Raw genomic sequence first — 27,122 nt, 5'->3', positions numbered from 1 at the left:
AGAATTGGACTTTTAACATTTTTCTCATGCCTTGATTGTATTTGTACATTCGGCCACCATGCTAAATCTTGACTTGTAAATTCTTGCTTAGTTTTAACCCTTTTTCATTCAAAATGTCTTTATATCTTGTTATTTTTTCCATGTCCCTCCAATTTTAATAATCGTCTGTGCCTCAAACTTATCCATTCTTTCACTCATGTGAGTACAGAGGCCTGATAGTATAGCTCCCAATCTAGCAGCACAAAAATCCCTTTGTTTTCAAACTTATTCTTGCTTGCCAAATATATTTTAACACCATTTTATTTAGCTCCTCAAAGAATTTTTTTCTATCTTTATCAGAATTGTTTGTAACAAAAATAATAATCTCTGCAGGATATTCATTTTTATTGCAGCTATTCTTCTTACTAACGATAGTTGCATATTTTTCCACTTCTCCAAATCTAATTTGATTTGTTGCATTAGCTTGATATAGTTATCTCCTTTAATGGTTGCACATCTTTACTTTCCTAACTATCTTTATATCTATCTTCTTCATCAATTTTTTTCTGTTTATCTGCAAGATTTTTAACTAGTATTTTAGTTTTCTCTTTATTTATTTTCAAACTTGCAACTTCACCATATTCTTCTATTTTTAAAATTAATTTGGGCCCAGTTTCTTGTGGTTCTTCTAAAATAAATACCAGGTCATCTGCAAAGGCTTTGTATTTTTATTTATTTCCTTACATTTTATTTCTTGTCTAATGTTTCTATTTAACACTTCAAATATTAATATAAATAGCAAAGGGGACAAAGGGCATGCTTGTCTTATGCCCTTCTTTATATTAAAATTCTTTGTCATGTCCCCATTTACAATTACCTTTTGATTAGAATATATTGCCATATTCATATTACTGAATCTTTCACCAAAGTTCATGCATTTTAATTGTAGTGACATAAATTGCCAATTTACATTAACAAAAGCTTTCTGTGCATCTAAGAAGATCAACACCATTTTTCTCCCAGATTGTACTTCATAATACTCTGAAGGCTCCGGAGTGCAAAAACTGGCCCTACGAGCAAACTGGAAGTTACTTCCAGTTTATCTGTAAGACTTTTTTGTCCTCCGGAGCCTTCAGGGAAGCCTCTTGAAGCCTCCAGAGGGCATAAACCCTACAGACAAACTGGAAGTCACCATTCCCGAACTTCCGGATTCCTCGCAGGTCTGCTTTTTGCCCTCCAGCATCTTCAGGGAAGCTGCCAGGAGGGCTACCAGGGCGGGAGGGGAGGCTGTTTTCACCCTCCCCAGGATTCTAGAAAGCATCTATCATTCCAAATGGCTAATAATCCCTCAGGTGTCAACTATCAGAAGTTTGTATTTAATCAACTGTCCTGTCAAGTATTGATATTGTTTCCATAGGTCTCTTTCTCTTCTTGGCACCTTTTTCAGGATCATAATTTCTTTCCCTTTGTGTTTCAATGGTTCATCTCTTTCCTTTTTAATTATTTCAACTTTTATTGTCTTTTTAACAAACCTCACATGTACTTCTCAGTTTGAGGGGTTTCTCTGGATCAAGAAAGGTAATTGCTGTCTCCTTGCAATCAACAGAGTGTCCCCTCTGTCTTTGTCTTCGCTCTGTGGTAATTTTGACCGCATGGGACCTCCTGGCAGAATTCGGCAGAATTTCATGAAGCCCTGTGAAGCCACACTGTCTTGCCATAATGTCAGCTGGAAATTCCACTGTCAGTTTGTATTATCAACAGCTCCTCTGGGTCTGGGTGTTTAGTTGGCTCTGCCCCAAAAGGCTTTTAAGCTTTGGGCAGAGGGTTGGACTAAATGACTTACAAGGTCCCTTCCAACTCTGTTAATCTGTAATCTTTTTAAAAGCTGCTTGGCATTCCATAGTCCTAGAGAGTGGCTGGCTTGGTTTAGGCTTCACTTCCCCTCTGCCCATTTTTAATAGTTTGGTGATAGGCATGGCTAACTGTGCAAATGAGGGGATGAATTGGCAATAGAAGTTGGTGAAGCCCAAGAAATTCTACAGTTGCTTTCTGGTGTGAAGGGCTTGCCACTTCAGAATGGCCTTCATCTTTCCACAGTCCATCTCCATCCCCACATTGGACACACGATAGCCCAAGTAGTCTAAACTGGTTTTGTGGAAGTTGCACTAGAATAGTTCAGCATAGAGCTTAGGTTTCAATAGTTTTCTTAGCACTTTCCACACTAGTTTCACATGGTCTTCCATCATCTCAAAATAAATGAGGATATTGTGTAGGTACATCAACAACCCTTTATACAGATACTCATGCAGTACTTTGTTGATTAGCTGCATGAACATCATGAATTACTCGGAATTGGATTCACCCTAAGGGACAATTGAAAGCAGTTTTCCACTCATCACCTTCTTTAATTCTTACTCAGTAATATGCTTCTCTCAAGTCCAGCTTGGCGAATACCTTCCCCTTGGCCAGGTATCCCAGCGTGTCCTTCATGAGGGAGAAGGAGGGTACATGTTTTCCATACAAACCCCATTGATCCCTCCAAAATCCATGCATAATCTCAAACAACCATCTTGCCTCTCTTTGATGAACACTGGAGCTGCCATCCTAGTTTTTGCCTGTTGGATGAAACCTCTGGCTAGATTTTTATCCATGAAATTCCTGAGGTCCTCCATCTCTCTTGGGGTCATTGAGTACATCTTTGGCTTAAGTAATCCCCCCCCCCAATTGTATCTCAATGGCACAGTCAGTAGGGTGATGCGGAGGGAATATGTCTAATTCCCATTTGTTGAATGCTTCTGCTAGGTATTGGTATTCCTAAGGGATGCCCCCCCCCTCTTGGCCACTCTTGGTTAATGAGTTGATGGCCTTTATCTTTACCTACACAACCAGTGGGGGTTTACTGCCTCTGCATTTTACCTCTACACATTGCAGTCTGCCTGCTCTATTCCTCCAGTGCCAGTTGTCTTTCCAGTCAACCAGTGGGTTCCATTTTTTTAGCAATGCCAACCCCAGAGATCATTGTCTCTGCCATTTTTGGGGCTACTATGCAGGGGTGAAATGCTGCCAATTCTGACCAGTTCGTTAGACCCAGTAGCAAAAAATGCTAAGATTCACGCAAACCGGTAGTAAAAAAAAGCTTTTAAAGGTGGGGGAAAAGGTTCCATGTCACTCAGCTGTTCAACATGATTGTCGGAACTTTTTTAAAGCATTGTTACTACTTATTCGCCAGAACTGATAGTTAAAAAAATGCTTTAAAAAGTGGGGAGGGGGGAAAGCTTCTGTTGATCATGCAGATCAGCTGTGAGCCATGCAGTTGTCAGAACCTTTTTTCCCTACATTTTAAAGCATTTTTTTCCTGCCAGTTCAGGAGAATAGGTAGGAAAAAATGCTTTAAAAAGTGAAGAAAAGTTGGTCATGCCCACCCAGTCACATGACTCCCCCCAAGCCACACCCACAAAACCGGTAGCAAAAAAAATAGATTTCACTACTGCTACTATGAAACATACAGTTTCCTTGTGGCTTCCTGATCTCAGAGTTACTAGTTCAGTTAGGCACATGGCTGGTAAGCCCCTCACCAACTTGCTCAAACTTCATAGATTGCCTCAATTTTTTAAGTCTTGGTCCCATTTTTTCCACAGTTCTCAGGCTGACCAAGCAGCAGGTGAAACCTGAGTCAACTAGAGCCATAAAGACCCTTGCATCTGAGTGAGGCACTAGCACCTCCACCTGGGCATCAAAGGGGTGATAGTTCCACTTACCATCGGATTGTCCTCCCCCTCACTGTTGCTTTCATAGAAGAGCAGGTTGGGGTTTCTGGGGTTGGAATTTCCTCCTCTTGCTAGAGAAGAAAGAGACCTACTACACCACCCATGTCTTCTCCTTCCTCAGTTCCTTCTTGGCCTTCAGCTGGCCAGGCCTCTTATTGCCAATATAGGTTGTGGAGCCAGGCAGTTGGCTGCTCAATAGCTCTCTTTCCTACATTAGAAGCAGGCTTCGGGCAGGCACCATGGGTTTTCCCTCAGGGTGGCAGGGAAGTCTGTTGATCCCTTGGACATTGGTGGATGTATCTCCTGCCCTCATTGGATGTGACCCTGTGTGTTCACCAGCTGGTACCATGTCCTGAGGTTGTCTGGAATTCCCCAGGGCAGGCAGTTTTTGTATAGTTCCTTATAAAGTCTGTCTTGGAAATGGTAGGTCAGTAAGTAATCTGGCCACATTCTTAGCTTCCCAGCCAGGCTGCCAAACTCCCAAATGTATTTGGTTATTGGCTGGCTGCACTGCTTTATAGCACAGATCCCAGATGCTGCTCAGAGTCTCCAAACCTGGGCAGAGTCTCCAAACCTGGCTTGAAGTTCATCCAGGAGGACATCCACAATCCCCAGTTTGGGTGCTCCTTCATTGTAGAGGTATATCACCCACTCTGCCACCTCATTTTCTAGGTTCTAAGTGATGATGTTCATGCGGGCAGATTCATCTTGGTACATTGCCTCATAGTGCTCCAAATGATTCCATGCCTGGTTCAGGAAGTAGACTAGTTTCTCCGGCTGCCCATCAAACATGACATTTAGAGGGGCGGGCAAGGAAATAATAGGTCTATTAATGGAATAAGATGGCAAGTGATAAGCAGCAGGGAAAAAGTAGAGCTGCTTAATTCTTTCCCTGCATCTGTCTTCATACAAAAGAAAAATAGCCCTACCTTTTGTGGCCATCCAACTGCCAGCAGAGCTGGCAACAGACTTGGACGATGAGGAGGTTGGGGAGGAACTTGGGCCATTTCTGGAGTCTTGGGAAGGCTATGATGGATGCTCTGTGTTGGACACAGAGATAGAGCCAGGACCATCTGACATTTCCCAGCCACCAGAGAGGCAGCTGCCTTTGGAGGCTGAGATGAGTTAGGAGGAAGAACAGCTGCATGTATGAGCAACACCTGTGGATGCTGAATGGCCCCTCCCTGCCTGGGGAATAAACAGAAAGAAAGGGGAATGGCTCTTGTAGGAGACAACAATTCATATTTCTGATGATTTTGCTCATTGTGTTTTGTGCATCAAAGACTGCTTGCCAGAACTAATTTGCAGCCTTTTACTGGGAACTCACAGCCTTGCAATTATCACAAGGAATTGATAAGATATATTGCTGCATTTACCATATTTTTCAGAGTATAAGACACACCTATCTTCTCTTAAAAGTGAGTGAAAATTTAGGTGTGTCATAGACCGAATATGGGCATTTTTGGCCTCCTGAATCTTCTGTGTGTCATGTTTTCACTCTCCCCAGCCCTTAGAAGCACTCTGCAGTGCTCCGCACAGCCCATTTTTTGCCAAAACCTGGCCCATTTTTGGGCTCCCAAGCCCTCTGCATGTCACGTTTTCACCCTTCCAGGCCCCCAGAAGCACTCTGCAGGCCAAAAGCAGGCCCGTTATTGGTGAAAACAGGCCATGCAGAGCACTGCAGAGTGCTTCTGGGTGCCTGAGAGAGTGAAAACATGATGCACGGAGGCATCATTTCTTGTTTTCCTACTGTAAATTTAGGTGCATCTTAGAGTCCAGTGGGTCTTATAGTCTGAAACATATGATACCGCCTTGGAGGACTCTTGCTTGGACTTTTTGGTGGGTGAATGACATTAATTCACACGACATAAGTAAAGAGGGTGTTTTCGTGACAAGGAGTCTGTTTCTTGCTTTTGCTAAGTCTGGATCAGAACACAACCTGCCAAAAACAGAACCATAAGGGACAGACAAGTAATACAAATTAAACTAGGCAAGGAAATGGGAAGAGAACATCTGATAATGCTAGAAAGTTCAATTCACCAGGACCAGATGGTGTCAAGCATGCCTCCTTCAATAATCAAGAAAGGAAAATCTCAACTCCATTTTAATAGAGATAAAGTACTTTTACTAGATATGAAGTGAAAACAGCAAAAGGAAAGCAATATCTGAGCCAGAAAGGCAGGAGCATATACATATCAAACGTTTAATTGCCAGACCTGGTCCAGCTTCATCCCTTGGGAAAGAAACACTCTTGACTCAATTGGTAGCAAAAAGGTTACTTTTACTAAAAGCCAAGTGGTTACAATAAACAAAGTCAGAATTAAGAGTTTGTGTGTGAAGATTCCCTAGTTAACTTTCCCTTTTCTGGTCCACCCCTGTTATCTCCCCATTGTCCAGTCCGATTCAGAGAAGATCCTTTGGTAACGATTAGGTAGATGGATAGGTGTTGCATTCCATTCCCTGGTCTGCAGCCTTGGGATCTCTCAGAATGGCATGAAGACGGCTTTCGGTTTCCCCCATTTCCCCACAGCTCCATCCCTGAAAACCTTGAAAGATATTGCCAAGGTGCCTCAAAGCAGACATGATTTCCTTACACAGATTTAAACTTGATATCCATCGGTGCACAGCAGAAGCCACCTAAAGGGTCACTATACGCCCACAGTCATTCAGAACTCACCTGCGAAAGGACTGGATTACAGTCTTTATCAATAACTTTGATATTTTTTGTGCAGATTGTCACTCTGTTTCTTTTTCTATATAATTAAACAGTTAATGAGATAATCTGCGGCTAGGTTAGCTAGAGGACAGATAAAAAATGGATTCAATGTGTTACTGAATCTAAACCATGCAAATAGAATTTTTGCCTAGTTCACCACATGGTGGCGATATTAACAAAGAAATTTAGTTCTGTTTGCTCAGAATTAGAGCAAACAGTAATACAAAATTGAACAAAAGGAATCTGACTCTGGCAGCGAAATGTTGCAGATTATAAGATGGCAAAAGACTGAACAATTAAATAGGGTTTGAACAATTAAATCATAAAGGAAGGAAAGAAAAACTGAATTTTGGGGCAGAATTTGAGCCTACAAGGAAGAGACTGGAATCATGGAGAATTGCTTTTGGAAAAGGCAAGGTCTGTATGTCCTTCTCTCTTTCTCATTCCTTAGAGTAATGTGTGCTTCAATTCGTTTTTCTGTCCCCGAGGAAAAGAAAAAGGGGTTTCTGGTGGCTAATGTGCTGAAGGAATTGAAACTGAAAACAGGGGAGCTTACCACACGCAAAGCACATTTAGTTGCTGAGGGCACTCATGAATACTTCCACCTTGATATTCAAAGTGGAAATCTGTTGACTAATGATAAAATAGACAGAGAAGCTTTATGTGGCCAGAATGATCCTTGTCTACTTCTTTCTCAGCTTGTTTTGGAAAACCCCTTAGATATCTTTAATATTGAAATCAAGATAGAAGATGTGAATGACAATGCACCCAAATTTTGGAAAAACAATGTGGAGGTAGACATTCTTGAGACTGTTCCTAAAAGTACAACATTCCCCTTGGAACCTGCCCACGATGAGGATTTGGGAGAAAATAGCATCCAAAATTATACTCTTAGTCCCAATGAGCATTTTCAGCTTGAAGTACAAAAGAATGAAGATAGAAAAGACAATATATACCTTGTTTTGAAGAAAACATTAGATAGGGAGAGGATGCCACACCTTGAATTGATTCTAATGGCTATTGATGGAGGAGTTCCAAAGAAAACCGGCACAGTTCAAATTAATATTAATGTTCTGGATAGTAATGATAACTTTCCTCTGTTTAGTAAGTCTGAATATAAGGCAAGAATAAAGGAGAATCTCCCTATGGGCACCCTTGTGATAAAAGTGGAAGCTACAGATCTGGATTTGGGTTCAAATGCGCAAATCCTCTACTCGTTCCATCAGGTGCCTGAAAGAATAAACAATTTGTTTTCTTTAAATGAAATTACTGGTGAAATAACTGTTTGGGGAGAGATCGATTATGAAAAAGAAAATAGCTATAGCATGAGCATCAGAGCAACAGATGGAGGGGGTCTTTCAGGGCATTGCAATGTACTGATAGAGGTTGAAGATGAGAATGACAATCCCCCAGAAGTGTCCATCATATCTCTGATCAGCACTTTAAAGGAGGACTCTCCCCCAGATACAATGGTGGCCCTCTTCAATGTGAGAGACCAAGACTCCGGAGACAACAGTAAAACGGTCTGCTCCGTGCAGATGAATCTCCCTTTTGTGCTGAAAGCCACCACAAAAAACCTTTATCAGCTTGTGCTCCAAAGTCCCCTAGACAGAGAGACAGTCACTGAATACAACATCACCATCACCGCCATTGACTGGGGAGCTCCTAGGCTCACTTCCACAAGATTGATTAATGTTCAGATCTCCGATGTCAATGATAATTCTCCCCTTTTTGAAAAGTCTTCATATGACATGCAAATCAGGGAGAATAATATTCCAGGCTTGCTCATTGACTCAGTCCATGCTCTGGATCTAGACACAACGCTGAATGCTAAAGTGAATTACATAGTTCTGCCTGGGAAGGGTGATGGCATGGTGACTTCTTACATCTCAATCAATTCTGAAACTGGAAACATGTATGCCCTCCGATCCCTGGACTATGAGCAGATAAGAGGCTTCAGAGTCACTGTGAGGGCATCTGATGGTGGTTCTCCTTCCCTGAGCTCAGAAGTGATTGTCCGAATCCACATCATAGATGAGAATGACAACGCTCCCTTCTTCCTGTATCCCCTCCAGAACAACACATCCCCATGCAATGAGCTGCTTCCCAAGTCAGCCGAGGCCGGCTATCTGGTCACCAAGGTGGTTGCAGTGGATGCAGATTCTGGCCAAAACTCCTGGCTTTCCTATGAATTGCTGAAGGCCACAGACCCAGCCCTTTTCAGCATAGGAGCGCAGAATGGGGAAGTGACAACCAGGAGAGTCCTGAATGAGCGAGACACAAGTAAGCAGAGGCTGGTGATACTGGTCAGAGACAACGGCCTTCCTCCACAGACCAGCACAGCGTTGCTTAATGTTCTTCTTGTGGATGGCTTTTCAGATCCCTTCCTGAGGAGGGTGGATGTCAGTGTGCAAGAACCGGAAGAAGATAAAACCTTGACCAAGTATCTGGTGATCTGCTTGGCTGCAGTCTCCTTTGTGTTCCTGGTCTGCATTGTTGTGTTTATTGTGGTCAAAGTCTTCAAGAAGGACCCACAAACCCAATTTCCTACTACTCATCCTCACTTCCCAATTGCCAGTTCTGATACTCCAGGGAACTGTGCTGATTCACAGAATGGGTCGCTTTCCCGGACTTACCGTTATGATGTTTGTTTGACTGGTGGATCCTTAAGTAGCGAGTTCCGATTCCTCAGGCCTCTCTTTCCTGTCTTTTCGGTGGGAGATGTCAACGTCCCAGGGAACAGTAATATTTCTTCAGGCATCCAAGATACTTCTGAGCAAGTTTCAGTAAATGGCGCAAAGAAAGAGGTGAGGAAAACATGCAGTTAATCTAGCATCTTTCTATTTATTCCAACTTTTTGTGTTTTTGTTCTTTTGATTATTCCTGAGCAACTTTGTTGTTATTTGTTGAAGAACCACAGATGGGCTTTAAGATTTGTTTAGAGCAGAGATCACCATTCATTCTATAATTTTTGCATTGTTTTAAAAATCTCTTTCTGTTTTTTGATTATCTTTTCCAGTATGACTTTTTGCAACATGGAAAAATGTGGGAACAGAATGCCAACATACTGGGATTGCAAACATGGCTTCCAGGCATATTTTCCTAGTGCAGTAGGAAAAGTAGTCTTTTTCCTCCCCCTCCTTCTTCCATCCATCCCAATTTCTCTTGGTTCAAACTTGTATTATACAAAGCAAATCTCTTAAGTTATTTTAACCATACTAGTAAAGAAAGTGTAAAAAATTTTTTCCACACACTAATAATAATGGAAATTTTTTAAAAAATCTGTTTGCAAGTGCTGCATATAGATGCTTTTTCATGTAACAAACCAATGCAGTTTTCACTCAAGGCACATATTATCAGGCTTAAATTATTCTTCTTTGGGCAGATAGTGCATAGACTATTTGGAAAGATGGAAAGAAAGAGAAGTGGTTGCACATCTAGAAAAGAATGTAACAAACAATTGCTTTTCTGAGACAGTAAGGTAGAAAGGTGATCTTGGGCCAGTCTCTTTCTCTGTGTCTCTGATGTGTCTCTTGTGAAAAGTTCATTCACATTATGGTTATTTTTTATTCCTATCTTGTAGAATTTTTTAGGAAAGGACAGAATTTCACTAAAACACATACTTTGCAACAGTTTATTATATATCGTCAAAGTAACATATCACCTGGTGTTTAAAGATTCTGTTGATATTTTTTTAATTCATGGAAACGCTATTATAATCTGTAAACCTTTTTAGTTATTCTGAATTGAATTTAATACTGGCCAATTGTGATTAAACAGAAGTTCTCAGTGTACATGCAAAGAACAGAATAATGATAATCGTAATAATAATAATACCAATAAGTGGAGAGTAAGAAAGATAAGAAGAAAAAATAATAATAGTACAGCTGTACTATGTGGGTAAATACACATAGGCATTAGAAAATACTGTGAAAATAAGTTTTCAGCAGAGTGATGGCATGAGGGAAAAAACTGTCCTTGTGTCTAATTATTTTGGCCTATAATGCCTTATAGGCTATCCCAGTAGGAGGAGTTGAAACAATCCAGGATGTGAGGGGTCTGCAGATATCTTCTGAGCCCTCCTTCTGGCCTGTGCAATAGGCAGGTCTTCTATGGAAGGCAGGCTGGTTACAATTGCTTTTTCTGCAGTCTAAACTATCCTTTGGAGTCTGTACTTGCCCTGTTTGGTTGCTGTACCAAATCAGACAGATACAGAAGTTCAAATAATCAACTAAACAATTCATCTGCAAAACTGTATCACCAGCTCCTGGGGCAGGCTGGACTTCCTGAGTTGATGCAGGAAGAATATTCTTTGTTGTGTCTTTTTAATGATGGTTTTAATGTTGTGTCCATTTCAAATCCTGGGAGATTTTAGAACCCAAAAATTTGAAGGATTCTATTGTTGATACTGTGCTGTCTAATAATGTAAGAGGTGATAGAATAGAAGAGCACCTCCTAAAATCCATTCTCATCTCTACAGTTTTAAACATGTTCAGCTCCAGATTGTTACAGCTGCATCACAGGGCCAGTTGTTCAACCTCCCTTCTTTTATGCAGTTTCATCACCATCTCAAATGAGGCCAGTAACCATTATATCATCTACAAACTTCAGAACTTTAACAGGGGGTGGGACTAGGGGCCGATGCCGTGACGAGACGATGCGTGATCTCAAAGCTCTGAGATCGCACTCGACACTTTTATTGCTGGTGGGTTCCAATGGACCTAAATCATCCCAAAGAGATGGTGAACAGGAAGATTACATCTTGCTGATCTCAGGGATATCGCAAAATCTCTGAGAAAAGCAAGGGAAAAGTCTTTGGCTGGCAATAAAAATTCCAGTCTATCAAGGCTGATAAAGTCAGGGCAATATGGAGGAGAAGTGTTAAGCTGGTGAGAAACTTTTATTGTTTTTTTTAAAAATGGACTGCCTATAAAATTTAAAAAACTAACTTAAATCAAAGAATAGAAGAACTTAGCAGCAATTTTGATTTTTGTAATGGTTCTGGACAGTGGTTATCTTACTTTCTAAATGTTATTTACATGGATTGATTCTAAGTAAACCTTTTCAAATGGATGGATTACCCTAACATTTCTTCTGACTCTCTGTAAGCTACAAATTGGCTGTTTACATCTCGACACTTTTATTGCTTGGCTGTTCTGGCTTAAGATCTGATAAGATTGTACAGCTGTTCCTTTGTAGTTTGCTTTCACTTGCGAGTGTTTTAATCTTGCTGAGCTTCTAAGAAAAAATACAACTGGGTATAAACATGGCATCTCTTCAGGTGTCTCCTCAAGCGATACTTTTAGCTTTGAAGAGGGTGTTTGATACAGAGGAAAGAATTGAGAGAAAATTGGACTATTTGGTGCATTTGGCAACAAAATGTGATGAAAAAACTGAGGATGTTCATCAAATACAAAATAAGAAGATGGAAATTCAAAAAATTGAAATGGAAGAGTTGGGCTTATTGATATTCATGACAATTGGTTTATTTCTAAGGGAGGAAAGAATGGAATATTCGAACAGGAATTAAATGGAGAGAAAACGTATTTCAAAGGACAGGACATAGAAGGAGAAGAAAGCATTAAAGAACTTATGGACTATGAAATACTATTTGCAAAATATTTGATAACACTGCTGAGAATTAAAGATAAGCTGACAAAGGAAACAGAAGGAGGGCGTCAACATTATATGAGAGATACTCACAAACAAGAAGGTGCAAAGAGGACTTCGTACAGACTTGTTTAAAAAGATGTTTGGAGAATTGGATCCACAAATGGCAGTAGATGTAAGATTGTTTTGTTATTGGAGAGATACAGGTTGCTAGATGGAAGAGTATAATTCAAAATTAGCTAAACTTAGTTAGGTATAGGTATAGGTATAGATATTTTATTTGTATGCCGCCCTTTTCCCTGGGGGGACTCAGGGTGGCTCACAGTTCAAAGGGAGGGAGGACAAACCAAGTTAAACACATAAGACAATACATTGTTAAAAGCACAACATTCATACAATTCGGGTGGGGTTAAGGTCTTTAGCCCCAGGCCTGTCGGGACAGCCAGGTTTTAAGGGCTATGCGGAAGGTCTGGAGGGTGGTGAGGGTACGAATCTCCATGGGGAGTTCATTCCATAGGGTCGGAGCTGCCACCGAGAAGGCTCTCCTCCGTGTGGTTGCCAGTCGACATTGACCGGCTGATGGAACTCGGAGGAGGCCTAATCTATGGGATCTAATTGGTCGAGTGGAGGTAATTGGCAGTAGGCGGTCTCTCAAGTACCCAGATCCAATACCATGCAGGGCTTTGTAGGTGACAAGTAGCACCTTGAAGCGCACCCGGAGATCGACAGGTAGCCAGTGCAGCTCGTGGAGGATAGGTGTTGTGTGGGTGAAACGAGGTGCACCCACGATCGCTCGTTAAATCCAGTGATAATAGGTATAGTTAAATAAAAATTGATAATGATAGTAATGTATACAATGTTGAGCTGTTATGATAAGTAATAATTGGATATGAGGTTAGAAATATTTTTGGACTATATATAAAGATTATTAATAACAATAATAATAAAAAACAAAATTAGACACAGTCAAGTTTTAACTAATGTTATGATATAGGATATAGTTAAATAAAGAAAGGATAATGATAATAAATTATATACATGGAGGATTAGAAAATTTTGGTATTAAATATTATGGATGTTTAGCTAAAACAGGATATGAGGATTTAATGTTAATGGAGGATTTCACAAATAAGTAAATGAAATGCCAGCATGTGGTTATGTATTAAATCTTGGTATATTTTAGGATGAAGGACGTTTAAATAACTATAGTCAAATAAAAATGGAGGCATGATGATGGTAATATAATAAATATTTGAGTTAAGATATCTGAATTAATATGAATTATATTTGATGACGGTGGAAGAGATGCACAAAAGCCTGTTGTAACCAGCTGATACACTTTCTACAGTATGTAAAGGAGGAGGAGTTGTATGTTTGTTTTGAAAATAAATAAAAAATTTTTTAAAAAAGAACTTTAACAGAGGGTTCACTTGAGGTGCAGTCATTGATATAGAGAGAACAAAGCAATGGAGAGAGCACACAGTCTTATGGCTTAAATATTAATATTGATAGCACAGCATAAAGGATGCTTGAAACATGTATTCAAAAATATGTATCATGTCATTAATGATATTATCATCTTCTCCAATCAATCTATGATTGGCTAAATTCATTTGTTTTACTGATTCAGAAAGAAAAATAAACAATGGGGGTGGAATGTTGAAGAAGTAGCTATTAAGGCAAATAACAGCATTGAATACAACAAACCTAATGACAAGATTGATTTGAAAAAGGCTTCCTCCATAAAACTCACAGATTCAAAGTGTAAGAAACTTTTATTGGGATGTGCAGGTTCAACGGCAATAAATGATCAATTCTTTGTTGTAGTAGATTGGGGTATTAAAAGTATCTTTCTGATTAATTATAATTTGCATAGTTGAAAATACTGAATGTTGTATTTGCCAATGAAACATATTCAACATTGTTGTTGAGATTCAAGGAATAAATCTCCCAGCAGCATTCAGGAACCAATCTGATATATCCAATCATTCTGTCAAACCATTGTAATAGTAATGTGCACTGGTTTTCCAATCTAAAACTGACCTAGGTATTCCCTCCAGATATTCCCTTACTGAATCATAAATCCCTAACATGCTCTTCAGGATGCATGGGATCTCTAGCCCATCAAGTCAGAGATCTATAGAAACCATGCTACAACAAGAGAAAATGAATACCTCTCAATTATAAATGATGTTTCAGTCAATACAAGAAGCTATGACAAAAAATCCCACTGAAATGAATTAGATGGGAGAAATGAGAATGGTATGGGAGAGATGAAGGAAAAATGCACAATTAGGATGAAATAATAGGAAATTTTCAGCAAATGATAAAGAATGAACAAAGGATTTAGACAATAGAGGATAAATCAGAACGAGAAGGGGAAAAGGTAGATGAAATCTAAATCAAAGATTGATGCAAGAAAATAAACAGCTTACAGTCTCAGAAATAATGCTTGAAATGGAGAAGGTGGCTTATTATATACAATTCCAAAATATTGAAGAAGAAAAATGAGAAGACCTTATAGGTATGATGATAGAGCTATTAGCAGGGCTTAAAATTTAAATAAAAAAGAGGTGGATAATGAGGTGGATGAAATATTCAGAATACATATGAGCTATGTGAAAAGACATAAGCTTCCAAGAGAGGTCCATGTGAGATTTATTTAAAAAATCAACAAGAGAAGAAGTACTTAAAAAGGCAAGAGATGAACCATTGCAATACAAAGGAAAATAAATTGTAGTTTTGAAACAGGTTCTGAGAACAGTTAGAGATTAAAGGAAACAATACCAATTCCTGACTGGGAAATTAATTAAGCACAATATAAATTTTAGATGGTTGGTACCTGAGGGGATATTAGGAATTTGGAATGAAAAAAGATACAGATTGGATACGTTAGACAAGGTGTTAGAATTTTATGACTACCATTTCAGTGCAAATGAGGGACAGGAAACAAGAGAAAAATAGAATACAAGAAACAAGAGTAACTAATAAGAGAACATTAACATTAAGAGAACAATAAACATATAACAAGAAGAAAGTGAGGCTGAGAAAGTAGAGCAAGCAGAATGAGAAGGAGTGAGATCAAAAGACCAGAGAGAAATAAAAACAACCAGAAGAGCAAGACATATATAAGTGATGGAGATGGAAATTGAACCTAAACTGTTCTCAGTTAATATAAATGGATTGAATTGTCCTATGAAAATGAATTTTTTTAACATGCCTACAAAAATTGAAATTAGATATAATTTGTCTCCAAGAAGTTCACATTAAAACCCAACAAAGTTTGTTCTTCATTAGCAAAACAAAAGAGAAAAGAAACAATAAATGCCAAACAAATGTAAACAGATGAAGAAGGAAAAATCTTTATGCTGGAATTAGTAATAAATCAAAGATACTTCTGATAACGATTTATGCACCAAATAACAAACAAGAAGAATTTTATGTAAAATTGCATAAGAAGATAATTGAAATGAACTATGAAAATATATGTACGATAGGAGACTTTAATGCAATTGCAGATACAAAATTGGACCATAAAAGTAGTAAAATAAGTTTTAAAAAAAGTAAGGAGGACTCTTCATGGGACTTTCTTCAAAATAGCCAAAGAAATAAGTATACAGGATACCTGGAGAGAAATAAACCTAGAGAAAAATCAGTATAAATTTTTCTTGAATAGACACCAAACATGGTCCAGAATTGATACGATATGGATGTCCCTGGAATTGAGCACAAATCTGCAAGAGATAGAGATAGAAACAAACTTATCAGATGACCATAAGTCCAATAAAAGTGAGTTGTAAGGGAGAAAAGAAAAAGGTAACATGGATGCTGAATCAGTCAATATTAAAAGATAAAGAATGTATTAAAACAATAGAACAAGAAATTGAATTTTTCTTCAAATGGAATAAAAAAGAATATACCTCATTACAAAATATATGGAATACAACCAAAGCATATGTTAGGGGGAGTGAGAAAAATAAGAAGAAGAAACAACATCAACAGATACTAGAAAAGACTTGAAACTGATTTGCAGAAAAGAAATTTAAAACTACAAAGGGAAACAATCAAGCATAAATCTAATGGAAAAAGGTTTGGCACAATAAATTAAAAAATCAGAGCAAAAAAATTGAAAACACAAATAAACCAGGAAGATGGTTAGCATACAAGTTGAAAAAGGAAAAATAGGAGAAACTGATAAGCAAATTGCAAATGAGAAGGGAGACCTATAGTACCAAAATGAGAGTAAAAAGAAAATAATTCAGGAGTTTTACAGAAAATTGTATGACCAAGAAAAAGTGCCAGAGGAAAAAATATTGCAATATTTAGGAAAAGCAGAATTACCAAAAGTACCTGAAATGGTGAAAACTATGCTAAATGAAAAAATAACAATGATGGAAATGACAGAGGTGATTAAAAGACAAAAAAAAAATGATAAAACACCAGGGCCAGATGGACTGCTAGCAGAATTTTATAAATATTTACAAGATATATTAAGTACACCAATGTTAGAGGTTTACAATGAAGCATTGTTGGAAGTTAAGATACCAAAGACTTGAAGGGAAGCAAATATTACACTAATTCCAAAAGAATATTTGGATTTAACTCAAATAAAGAATTATAGGCCAATTTAGCTATTAAATGTAGACTACAAAATATTTGCTTCAATAATAGCGGAAAGACTTAAAAAACATTTGAATGAATTTATACATTCAGACCAAAATGGATTTTTACAGAAAAGACAAATTAAAAATAATGTGAGAATCATTTTAGATACATTGGAATACTATGAAGTGCATTCAGAAAAACAAATGGCGTTGATTTTTTTAGATGCACAAAAAGCATTTGATAATTTAAATTGGCAATTTATGCTACAGCAATTAAAATTTATGAACTTTGGTGAAAAATTTATAAATATGATTCAGACAATATATTCCAGACAAACAGCAAAAGTGATTGTGAATGTGGATTTGACTGAGAATTTTAATATAAGAAAGGGTACAAGACAAGGATGCCCATTATCCCTTTTATTATTTATATTAACATTAGAAGTGCTAAATAGAAATATTAGACAAGACTCAGTTATAAAAGGGATGGAAATAAAAAATAAAAATTACAAGTATTCACAGATGACCTGGTATTTATTTTAGAAGAATCACTACAAACTGGTCCCAAGCTAATAAGAAAAGTAGAAGAATATGGAGAAGTGGCAGGATTGAAAATAAACAAAGAAAAAACAAAAATTCAAAGACTTTACAGATAAACAGAAAAATGAATTGGCTAAAAAAATAAATCTTCAGGTGGTGAAGAACGTAAAATATTTAGGAATCTACTTAACAGCAAGATATGCAACAATTAAAGAAGATAATTATACAAAAGAAATGCAACAAATTAAATGAGATCTGGAGAAATGGAAGAACTTGCAATTATCGATAGTAGGAAGAATAGCTACTATAAAAATGAATATATTGCCAAAATTACTTTTTTTGTTTCAAACAATTGCTATAAAATTAGACAAAAAAATTCAATGAATTGAACAAATTAATTTTAAAATACATTTGGCAGGGGCAAAGAGCAAGAATAAGATTGAAAATGCTGCAAGAATCTAAAAACAATGGAGGTTTTAGATTACCAGATCGGGAGCTTTATTATTAGGCATCTGTACTTACCTGGCTGAAAGGGTGGGTAAATCTGAGACATAGAAGATTATTACTATTGGAGAGACAATGAAGGACTCTTCAACCAGAGGGGCACACTTTTTTGTGGATGGCCGGGCGCATACATGGTCAAGCACATGTGTGGTCGAGCACATGCATGGATGCGCATACTCACATTTGCAAATCGATAGGGAAAGTAAGTGAATACCACCCCTGATGGGACCTGATGCAAATTGTAACATGTCAATGGTGGTAAATACAACCTGAGCTGATTCTAATTGGGCAATCCTATCATAGACATTGATATTGCAGGGTGCGCTGGGCAAGAATGTGTTGGATATTTATTTATTTGTTAAATTTATTGCTGTCCATCTCACTAAGGCTTAGAACAGGAAAGCAGAGAAAATGATAAAAAAAATGAAAACAAACAGTAGCATAGCAATGAAAACAATAAATATAAACGGAAAAATGGGGAACTTCCTGTGGTGTCGGAGGTGAGGAAAGCAACCATTGTGATCCTGCTCCAAGTTCTCCCCATCAGGAGGCTCAAATTCAAGCCATAGCCCCCTGAAGGGGGGGTGAAGTAAAGGGGGACTGCCTTGCAGGTTGAGGAGAGCCGCATCTCTCCTCCCTGACTGGGAAACCCCCTCATCTGATGATGAGGTGTAGTGGCAGTCAAAATGGCTGCCATGAAGCAGCAACCAGCCAGAATACCCAAGACAGTGTAGGAGCCAGAGAGCTGTGAATAGACACTGTATTGCTGTGTGAGATTCTTCTTTTTTCTTTAAAATTACCCCAAGGATAAGAAAAAAACCCTAAAGAAGAGACTCTAAATTGATTTTGCTAGCCGTGGAAAATACAATGTTTATAGAGATTTATGTTGAAAAGTAAGTTGAGATCACCATCTACTGACAGAAGGAAACTTACAGAGATCCTGGGAAGCTAGAAATAAAAGCCAAAAAAATACAGAGTAGACTTAAAGAACTTGGAAAATATTTTGGATTAACAGAGCACTGAGTAATTGCTTGTGATTGATACCTCTCGAAAATTGATTTTGTTCTGAAAGAAATGGAGATTGAGTGAAATAAGTATCTGCTGGAAAGAAGGCAGTGGGAATTGGAGAGGAGAGTCTTATTTATCAAAGCAAACTCCCAGGATCTTGGACTCCCTGAATGTTGGATTTGATTGAGGCGTGATTGTTTACACTATGTTTATTGTAACTATGGCTGGAGTTGAAGGAACAGTGCTGGGAATGAGAGACGCTTTTAATCAGATAGTCTTGGTGTTTCAAAATATTTTGAACTTAATTGATGGTATGGATCAGTAAGCGGATTGTATTTTGCAAAGAATGAGAAATAAAGACCAAAATGTACATGAACTGGTGGAAATAACAGAAAGATTGGATGACATGGACCACTAAAGTCAGTAAGTAGAATACGAATACAGAAAAAATATGGATCAGAAAAATCAGCAAATAAAGCAACAGCTTGATCAAGAGGAAAACCAGATAAAGGACCAGCAAAAGGAGCGGAAAGAACAGAAGGATTGGCTATATCAACAAATAAACCAAGCACTGGAGCAAAAGAGGGGACTGACAAACCAGCTGACAAAGGAAAAAATATTGAAGAAAACAAAACAGACAAATCAACAATTGGAGAGCCAGGAAGATACTTTTAATAAGGAGATCAGGACAAGGACAGATAATTGGGAGAATTGGCAGTAGAAGAGAGAAATGTTCAGAGGGAACAAAAAAGAGATAGATGAAAATAGAGATAAAAAGGAGGAATGTGGGAGCAGAATTAAAAAATAGATAAGAATTGAAGCAATAAAAAAAGAAGAGATGATGGGTAAAAAAATTGCTCTTTAAATATTAAAGTAGCCTATTAAGAGCTAGAGAGGCAGAAATAAAATTAGGGGAAATATTAAAAGATAAATTGCTTATAGATTGAATAAAAATAATAGATTAGAGGTTTACAGATATTAGGTATTTTTCTTTCAATGTATATTTAAACAATGTAACAAGACTATATAATTTGATTAATGTTATAGAGATAATCAATAATTTTAATGTGAATTGAATCAACATGAATGATATCTAGTTAACTTTGTTCATACTGTTATTGTGAATTGGATTAAAATGGAAAAATGGATAAGAATTGAAGTGCTAAAGAGGAGATGTATTAATAATATAATGAGGATTATATAAACTTGATAAATGGGATAGACATTATTAATAATGTTAACATAAATTGGATCAATATTATTGAAACTTAGTTAAATTTGTTCATATATAATAGAGAAATGTTTAGATAGAACAAGAAAGATATAGATGAAGGTAGAGATAAAGATGAGGAGTTAGACATTTTTTGAATATATGTTTGAACAATATAATAAGGATTACTTAAATTTGAGAAATGTGACAGAGATTACTAATATTGTTATTGTGAATTGGATTAATGTGGATGATACCCAGAACCAACTCTGTTCACAAACAATATGTGTGTTTGTGTACGCACGTACGCACGCACGCACGTACGTATGTAAAGTAATATGTATTAAGAGATGAGTGGATGGGGAGCAGGAAGTGCAGGGGGGAAGTGAGGTCAGCTAGTTGATTCAGTAACGATCTCCAGTGTGTTATTCCCCTATTGAGACCCCAGGCCAACCAGCAGAGCCAAGTCTTCAGCTCTTGTGGTAGGATAGAAGCATGAGGGCAAATCTCACTTTGGGATGCAGGATGTTCCAGAGGCTACAGCAGGGAAGACTCTTCTTCTGGATCCCACCAGTCAAAGTTGCTCGACCAATGAGATCTGCAGTAGGCCTCCTCTGCTGATACAAGTAGTGGGGTGGGTTGTCTTCATGGGATGCGACAGTTCATCAAGTAACCTGGACCGATGCCATGGGGTTTTAAAGTTCATAACTCTTGAACTGTAGCTGGAGGCAAACTGGCACCAAGTGTAGTTTGTGAAGCAGTGGTATAGCATGAGACATTATAGGGGTCCCCAAAGACGTTGCCGCACTTTGTACCAGTTGAAGCTTCTGGGATGCACTTCAAGAGTAGTAGTAGTAAATGTTCAATCTGACTTCCAGCTCTGTTATTCTGTTATTCTCTGACTCTTGGTGGTTTTATAGGGAAGTGCTCTCTATGCTATCCTCTCAAGAACAGTTTCTTACAGTTGTTGAATGTTCATCTTTGTATCAGCTTTGATGGTATTGAACCAGCAAGTTCTTTGTTCTGCTTTAAGAGTAGCCCCATGTAAAGCACATTGCAATAATCCAGGCAAGACATGACAAGGACTTGAGTAACTGAGTTCAGGGAGACCTGTTCCAGGGAAGGCCACAACTGTAAAGCTCCTCTGCTCTCCATACACCATATTTGTACCCTGTCCATCAGTTTCTTCTCCCTTTCTCCTCCTCCTCCCTACCTCCTTTCTTCCCTCTGTCATCCTTATCTTCTCTACTTCCCCTTCCTCTCTTCTTCTCCTCTCTCCCCTTTCCACTCCTACTTTCTCTCCTCCTCTTCCCCCCTACCCTCTCTCCTTACCCTCTCTTCTTCCCTTATCTCTCTCCTCTCTTCCACACTCTTCATCTCATTTACTTGACAGCCTCTGAGCAAGCTCCATTTTATGTTGATGGTATTTATAATTTCATGTAAATAAACATCTTTAATTTTAACATTTTTTTAAAGAACCGAAGGGGAAAAAGTATACGTATATAGCAATTATATTTTTTTTTTAAAAAACCACATATTTTTGGCTGGAATGTGGACCTGACTACAATTCCTAACATTTTCATCATAATATTGTATAGTTATACATTATTACCCACCCCAAATTTTTAATTCTGTTGTTATAATCTCATTATAAGTATATTTCATGTTCCCCCTCCATTTTCCTTATCTTAACTTAGCTTACATTTAATTGTCTTTAAATAACAGTCCTTACTGCGCGATGATCATTACAATTCCATTGATCTGCTACGTAAAATAACAAGTAATACACATGTCACTTTATTCATCTTCTTAAGAATTCTATATGCATCCATATATCATATATTTTAACCTATATTTAATTGTCTTCCCATTATCATATTCAATCAATTAATAACTCAGTTTAATTATCATGTAATATAATATTTCATATATTTTAACCTTTATTTAATAATCTTTCCATTATCCTGTTCAATCAGTTAGCAACTCAGTTTAATTATCATGTAAAGGAGTAAATCACAAACCTCAACTTTATATTCTCCACATAACAATTTCTAAATATCTGATTTTTCCCTAACAAGTCTTTTGTCCCAATTCTCTATTCCTGTCACCTCCCTTTTCTTTGTTGGGACATGTCCACCCTTTTCAATTTTCCCCAAGCCACTGTCAAGCCCAGTGAAATCTTTTGTCTTCTTTTTATTTCCCTTTGTTAGGACATATCCTCCCTCTTCAGTTTTCCCTATGCCTCTGTCAAACTCAGTGAAATCTTTTTTCTGCTTTTTATTTTCCACATTTCTACCATTTCATTTCCCTCCCCATCTTCGTCTTTCATTTCCTGTTTCTCCTCAGATTCTGACTTCAAAATTCTGTTTAAACTTAATTTTAATGATTTATGCATATTTTTTATAATTTTACGTAATTCTTCAAATTCCCACCTTTCCATAATGTCCAGGTCCAAAGTTACAATTAGTTATACAGTTAATTATAATTTAAGTTCCAAATTTTCCAAGATTCTTCTTATTTCGCAATTCCAGTCCAACTTATATTCTAGTTCAGTTAAAACAGAGAGGCTCGGATCCAGCTATATATTTCAGTTCAGCTAACATGGAGAGGAACAGAAGGGGGAGGGACATCTTAATCACTTCACTTTCTTTGTTCTTTCCTCCGGCAAATGCTTTGCTGATAGTTTTCAGCAATACAGCTTGATATTTTTAAATCCAGTTTTAAATCCAGGCTAGTGCTTTTTCTTGATTTTTTCCTTGTTACATTCTACCTCTCATTGATTAGAATTGCTTAAAATATGTGTTAATTAGAACAAACTCAGACAGACTCAGACAAAGCAAGTCTCCTTGGTATGCTTTTAACTTTCGTTTCTCCTCTCCCTCCTGCTTTTTCCAAATTCTTATTTATGTCCATTGATTAATAAAATCTTCTTTCCAAGCTTTACATTTCATTCATTGCTCAGACACGATTAGCTTATAAGGGAGAAAATAGTTAGATATGTTAATTAGGACAAAAACTTGAACAAAGCAAGTCTTGTTGGTATGTTTTTAACTTTCATCTTATATTCCTTTATAGAGTTCTCCATTGTCAATTAATCTCTTTTAAGGACACCATCTTTTTAAGTCCAAATTCAAAGTTTGTGTTTCAATGGGTTAGTCAATTCTCTGTATTCCTCATTTCTGTCACCAAGCTGTTTAAAACAAGCAGTTCTTTTTGGGCTTGATTATTTTTAACTGCCATTCCCCCCCCCCCCTCTTTCTTTTCTTTCTGCCAAAATCCCAATCTATCCCTCAATGTTATTTATACTCAGAAGGTTCTTTGCCTTTCCCAAATTCTGATTTATGTCAGTTGGTTAATTAAATCTTATCAGGTTTCACATTCCTTTCATACATCGCTCCTGCTTAGATGCTTTGGCCAGCAGCCCTCAGCTTGATGGTAGCCATGTTGCCATTCTGCCTCCCCTGAAGCCGATTCAAAGAACTATTTTCTGACCTATGAGGAACCTGTTACACTCCTCTAGGTCTAACGAGGTGCAGTGTCAGGCATGCCTCGGCTTAACCCTTCTCTTATGCGCTTGTCATTTTTGAGCCTGGTGCGCTGCATCCATTTGATAACCCAAATAACGGTATTCCCCAGACTTTCTGGTAACTTGACAATAAAGTCCATTGATATCTCTTTCCATGGGGCCCCAGGACAGGCAACACTTTGGAGGAGACCCTGGGGCTTCCCCAGTGGTCTTTTTGTGGCCACACAGACAGGACAACTGCCTATGTTGTTGACTCAATGTCTTTTTTCAATGAAGGCCACCAAAATTGCCTCTTAATCAGATGCAAAGTCTTTACAAATCCAAAAAGGCCCACCATTCTCGAATCATGGGCCTGTTGAAGTATGACAGGGTTCAGGTCAGCCTGAACATACAGTTTAGCTCCTACCCACGCCAGTCCATCTGCCATGGTGCATTCATCAGAATGTTCCTTGAACCAGTCATTGGATTCAAGGCCATCTTTGAGTTTGTTCATTAGGTCTGTAGTTACATCCAAGTCTACTGGGCCTTGGCTCTAGTAATCATTGGGGCAGCAATATTTCTAGCTGGAATGAACCACGCTCAGTTTAGAGCTGTTGTACTGGGGAAGCCTGGACAAGGCGTCAGCCATAAAGTTCTCCCTCCCCTTCTCCGGGATGTATTTAAGGCTAAAATTGAACCAGTTGAAGTGTTGTGCCCAACGCACATGTTCAGGTGACAGTTTTCACAGGGTCTTCAATGCTTCTAAATTTTTATGATCAGTCCATACTTCAAAAGGGTGTTTCACCCCCTCCAGGAAATGTCGTCATGTCATCAAAGCCCATCTAACAGCAAAAGCTTCCTCCTCCCATATGGCCAATCTCCTTTCTGTCTCTGTAAGCAGCTTACGTGAGGTGTAAGCACATGTCTGCAATCTACCTTCACCGTTGTTTGAAGTAATACTGCCCCCACCACCATGTTACTGGCATCAGCCTGTACCACAAATGGTGCATCCATATCAGGGTGTTTCAAAACTGGCTCTGCTGCAAAGGGTCGCTTTAATTTCTCAAAAGCGCCTTGACACTCCATAGTCCAGTTCAAAGGCTTCCCCGGCCTAGGTTTTGCTTCTCCTTTAGATTTTAGATTTGTAATGGGCAGAGTGATGTTAGCGAATGAGGGAATAAATTGACGATAAAAATTTGCAAATCCCAGAAAACTTTGCAATTGCTTGCGGGTGCGAGGAGGCGCCCAATCAGTAATGGCCTGGACTTTTGCCGGGTCCATCTCGATGCCTTTGTGGGAGATGCAGTATCCCAGGTAATCAATCTTCTTCTGATGAAATTCATATTTAGACAATTTCACATAAAGTTCAGTGGCTCGGAGTTTTTTGAGGCTGAGCGGACCAAAGTCACATGTTCCTCACGTGTTTCCATGTAGATAAGGATGTCGTCGAGATAGACTAAAAGGGCCTTGTACAGGTGATCATGAAAAACTTCATTTATTAATTGCATGAAAACTGCTGGCGCCCCCTGCAGACCAAACACGAGTACCCTGAACTGGAAGCATCCCAAAGGACAGTTGAAAGCAGTTTTCCATTCATCCCCTTCTTTGATTCTGACTCTTTAGTAAGCCTCCGTTAGGTCCAACTTGGTAAAAAATCTTCCCCTTCCCCAAGTGGGCTAACATATCCTTCATGAGAGGTAGAGGGTATATATTTCCACGCAAATTCCATTAAGGTTTTTGCAATTCACACATAAATGAAAGGAGCCATCTCTCTTTTCTCTAAACTATACAGGTGCGGCCACAAGTGGCCTAGCTGGTTGTATGAAACCCCTGTTTAAGTTTTTGTCAATGAACTTTCGTAATTCCTCCATTTCATGTGGGATCATCGAGTATATATGAAGCTTAGGGAGTTTCTCCCCTGGGAAGATTTCTATGCTGCCGTCAGTGGCACGGTGGGGGGATAGTTTGTTGGAGGCCTTTTCACTAAAAACCTCCTTGAGGTCCCAAAATTCTTTGGGAATTTTGTCTTCCCCTTTAATCTTTTCCTGCACTGTGGCAGCTAGGTTCATTTCGACATTAGCTATGTGGGACATCCTCCCCTTCCCCTCTGGGGATTTTGTGGAATGAATGTGCAACCACCATTTCTGTCAGCCTCTGCTTCGCTATTTGCTTTCAGCTGCCATAGAAATGGGGAGGGGGGCATGATATTTGAGATGGGAATAATTGGTAAAGGAGTGATAGTTAAAAAGGGAGTTTTGTTCTCGCCATCTTCTGCACATGCTGATGGCCGGTGTTTGGAGTTGGTCAAGGCCAACCATCCTGCACACCAACCTGATGATGCTTCTTGGAGATGCACCTACATGACACCTAAGGGATTTGCAGATTGGGCAATGGAATGGGGGTTGTTGGGGGGAGGGGGTTGGCCAAATGTTTGATATGTATGATTTCTCACATTTTTCCCTCAGACCTTGCTTTACTTCACTGCTATCTTTTCATAACCAGTAAAATTACTCTTAATTCTACAAATGGAGTTAAGTGGTTTCTTTCTTGGTTGCTGAAGTGCCTGACAATAAGCAAGGTCTGACTTTCGCACTCATCCCAGAGCTACCTTCCGAGGGGAGTGTAATAAAAACAAAACCTTCAAAGAAATGTCCAACCCAGGCAGCTACCAGGAGGAGGACATGGGGACTGCCAGATCCTCATGTCCCTTGGAGACAGAGCGGATGGCAGAATTGAATTTGGAGGAAAGATTCGTCTGCCCCAGGTGGTTGTTGGGAGTGGGGCAGAAGTATAATCTTGAGGAAATTCTGGCTGGAATTTCAACAACCTGACGTCAGCGACCGGTAGCTGCCTGGCAGGAAGCTGAAGAAGAGGATCTCATGATGTCTCACACTATGAAACTCTTCCAGGAGGCTTGGGAGAAATGTCGTTTTCGTGAGAGTAGGTCTGGAAGAGAAGCTGATTTCCCTGATCAAGAAGAGAAACCTGCCGAGGACCTGTGTCACTCAGGGGGGGCCCTGGGGGCAGATAGCGGAGCTGATCAGGATGGGAGAGCCACAGCAGCAGCAGCAGCTGCAAGAGCCCTTCCAAGGGGGGGACACCCCCCCCCGTAGATGCCGGATGGCAAAAGTTCCTCCTCTTGGCGTGAAATGTGAAGGAGACCCAAAGGAGCTAGGATTTTTCCTGGTGCAGGACTGGAATTTCATGCAACAGTTTGGGGAGGATCTCCCAAATAAGGAAGCCAAGGTAAGAGTTGTTATCATGGCATTGGAGAACAAAGCGGCAGCCTGGATGGTCGCTCTGCATAACAATGACTCCCCTCTGCTGAGGAACTATAATAGGTTTATGGCCGCCCTGAGAAAATGCTTTGATGACCCGCTCACCAAGTAAAAGGCCAGAACCAAGATGAAAACCCTTACTCAGGGAAAAATCCAGTGGCTGAATACATCCAAGAGTTTTGTGAACTCAGTGTATATGCGGGGTTGGTCGGATGAGGCTTTGCTGGACACTTTTATGGATGGCCTGAACCAAGATATATACCAAAACTGTGATAACAGGGAGGGGTGCAACCTGCAACGCTGGTACGAATTGGCAGCAGATGTGGAGATCGACCTAGCCAGGGATAAATACCAGGAAGACAGTGGGAAAGGTAAAAATCCCCCCCCCCCCCAAGGAGCTC

The 27,122-nt window shown here is 38.9% G+C and overlaps 1 protein-coding gene across 1 annotated transcript in view; it reads left to right on the top strand.

The window, feature by feature from the left end:
* The first annotated feature begins 6,360 nt into the window (after positions 1-6,360).
* Positions 6,361-27,122, top strand: part of LOC148044463 (uncharacterized) — an 85,312-nt gene continuing 64,550 nt past the window's right edge. Inside the window, exon 1 of the mRNA XM_087722125.1 lies at positions 6,361-9,269. Coding sequence (XP_087578251.1) covers positions 6,852-9,269 — 2,418 coding nt within the window. The 5' untranslated portion in view covers positions 6,361-6,851. The remainder of the gene's footprint in view (positions 9,270-27,122) is intronic.

This window comes from Thamnophis sirtalis, unplaced genomic scaffold (assembly GCF_051295495.1).
Source record: "Thamnophis sirtalis isolate CommonGarterSnake01/CBP01778 unplaced genomic scaffold, rThaSir2_p1.2 scaffold_8, whole genome shotgun sequence".
NCBI classification, from domain to species: Eukaryota; Metazoa; Chordata; class Lepidosauria; order Squamata; family Natricidae; genus Thamnophis; species Thamnophis sirtalis.
The sequence above is the reverse complement of the archived record's forward strand: the minus strand, read 5'-3'. Positions and strand labels throughout refer to the sequence as shown.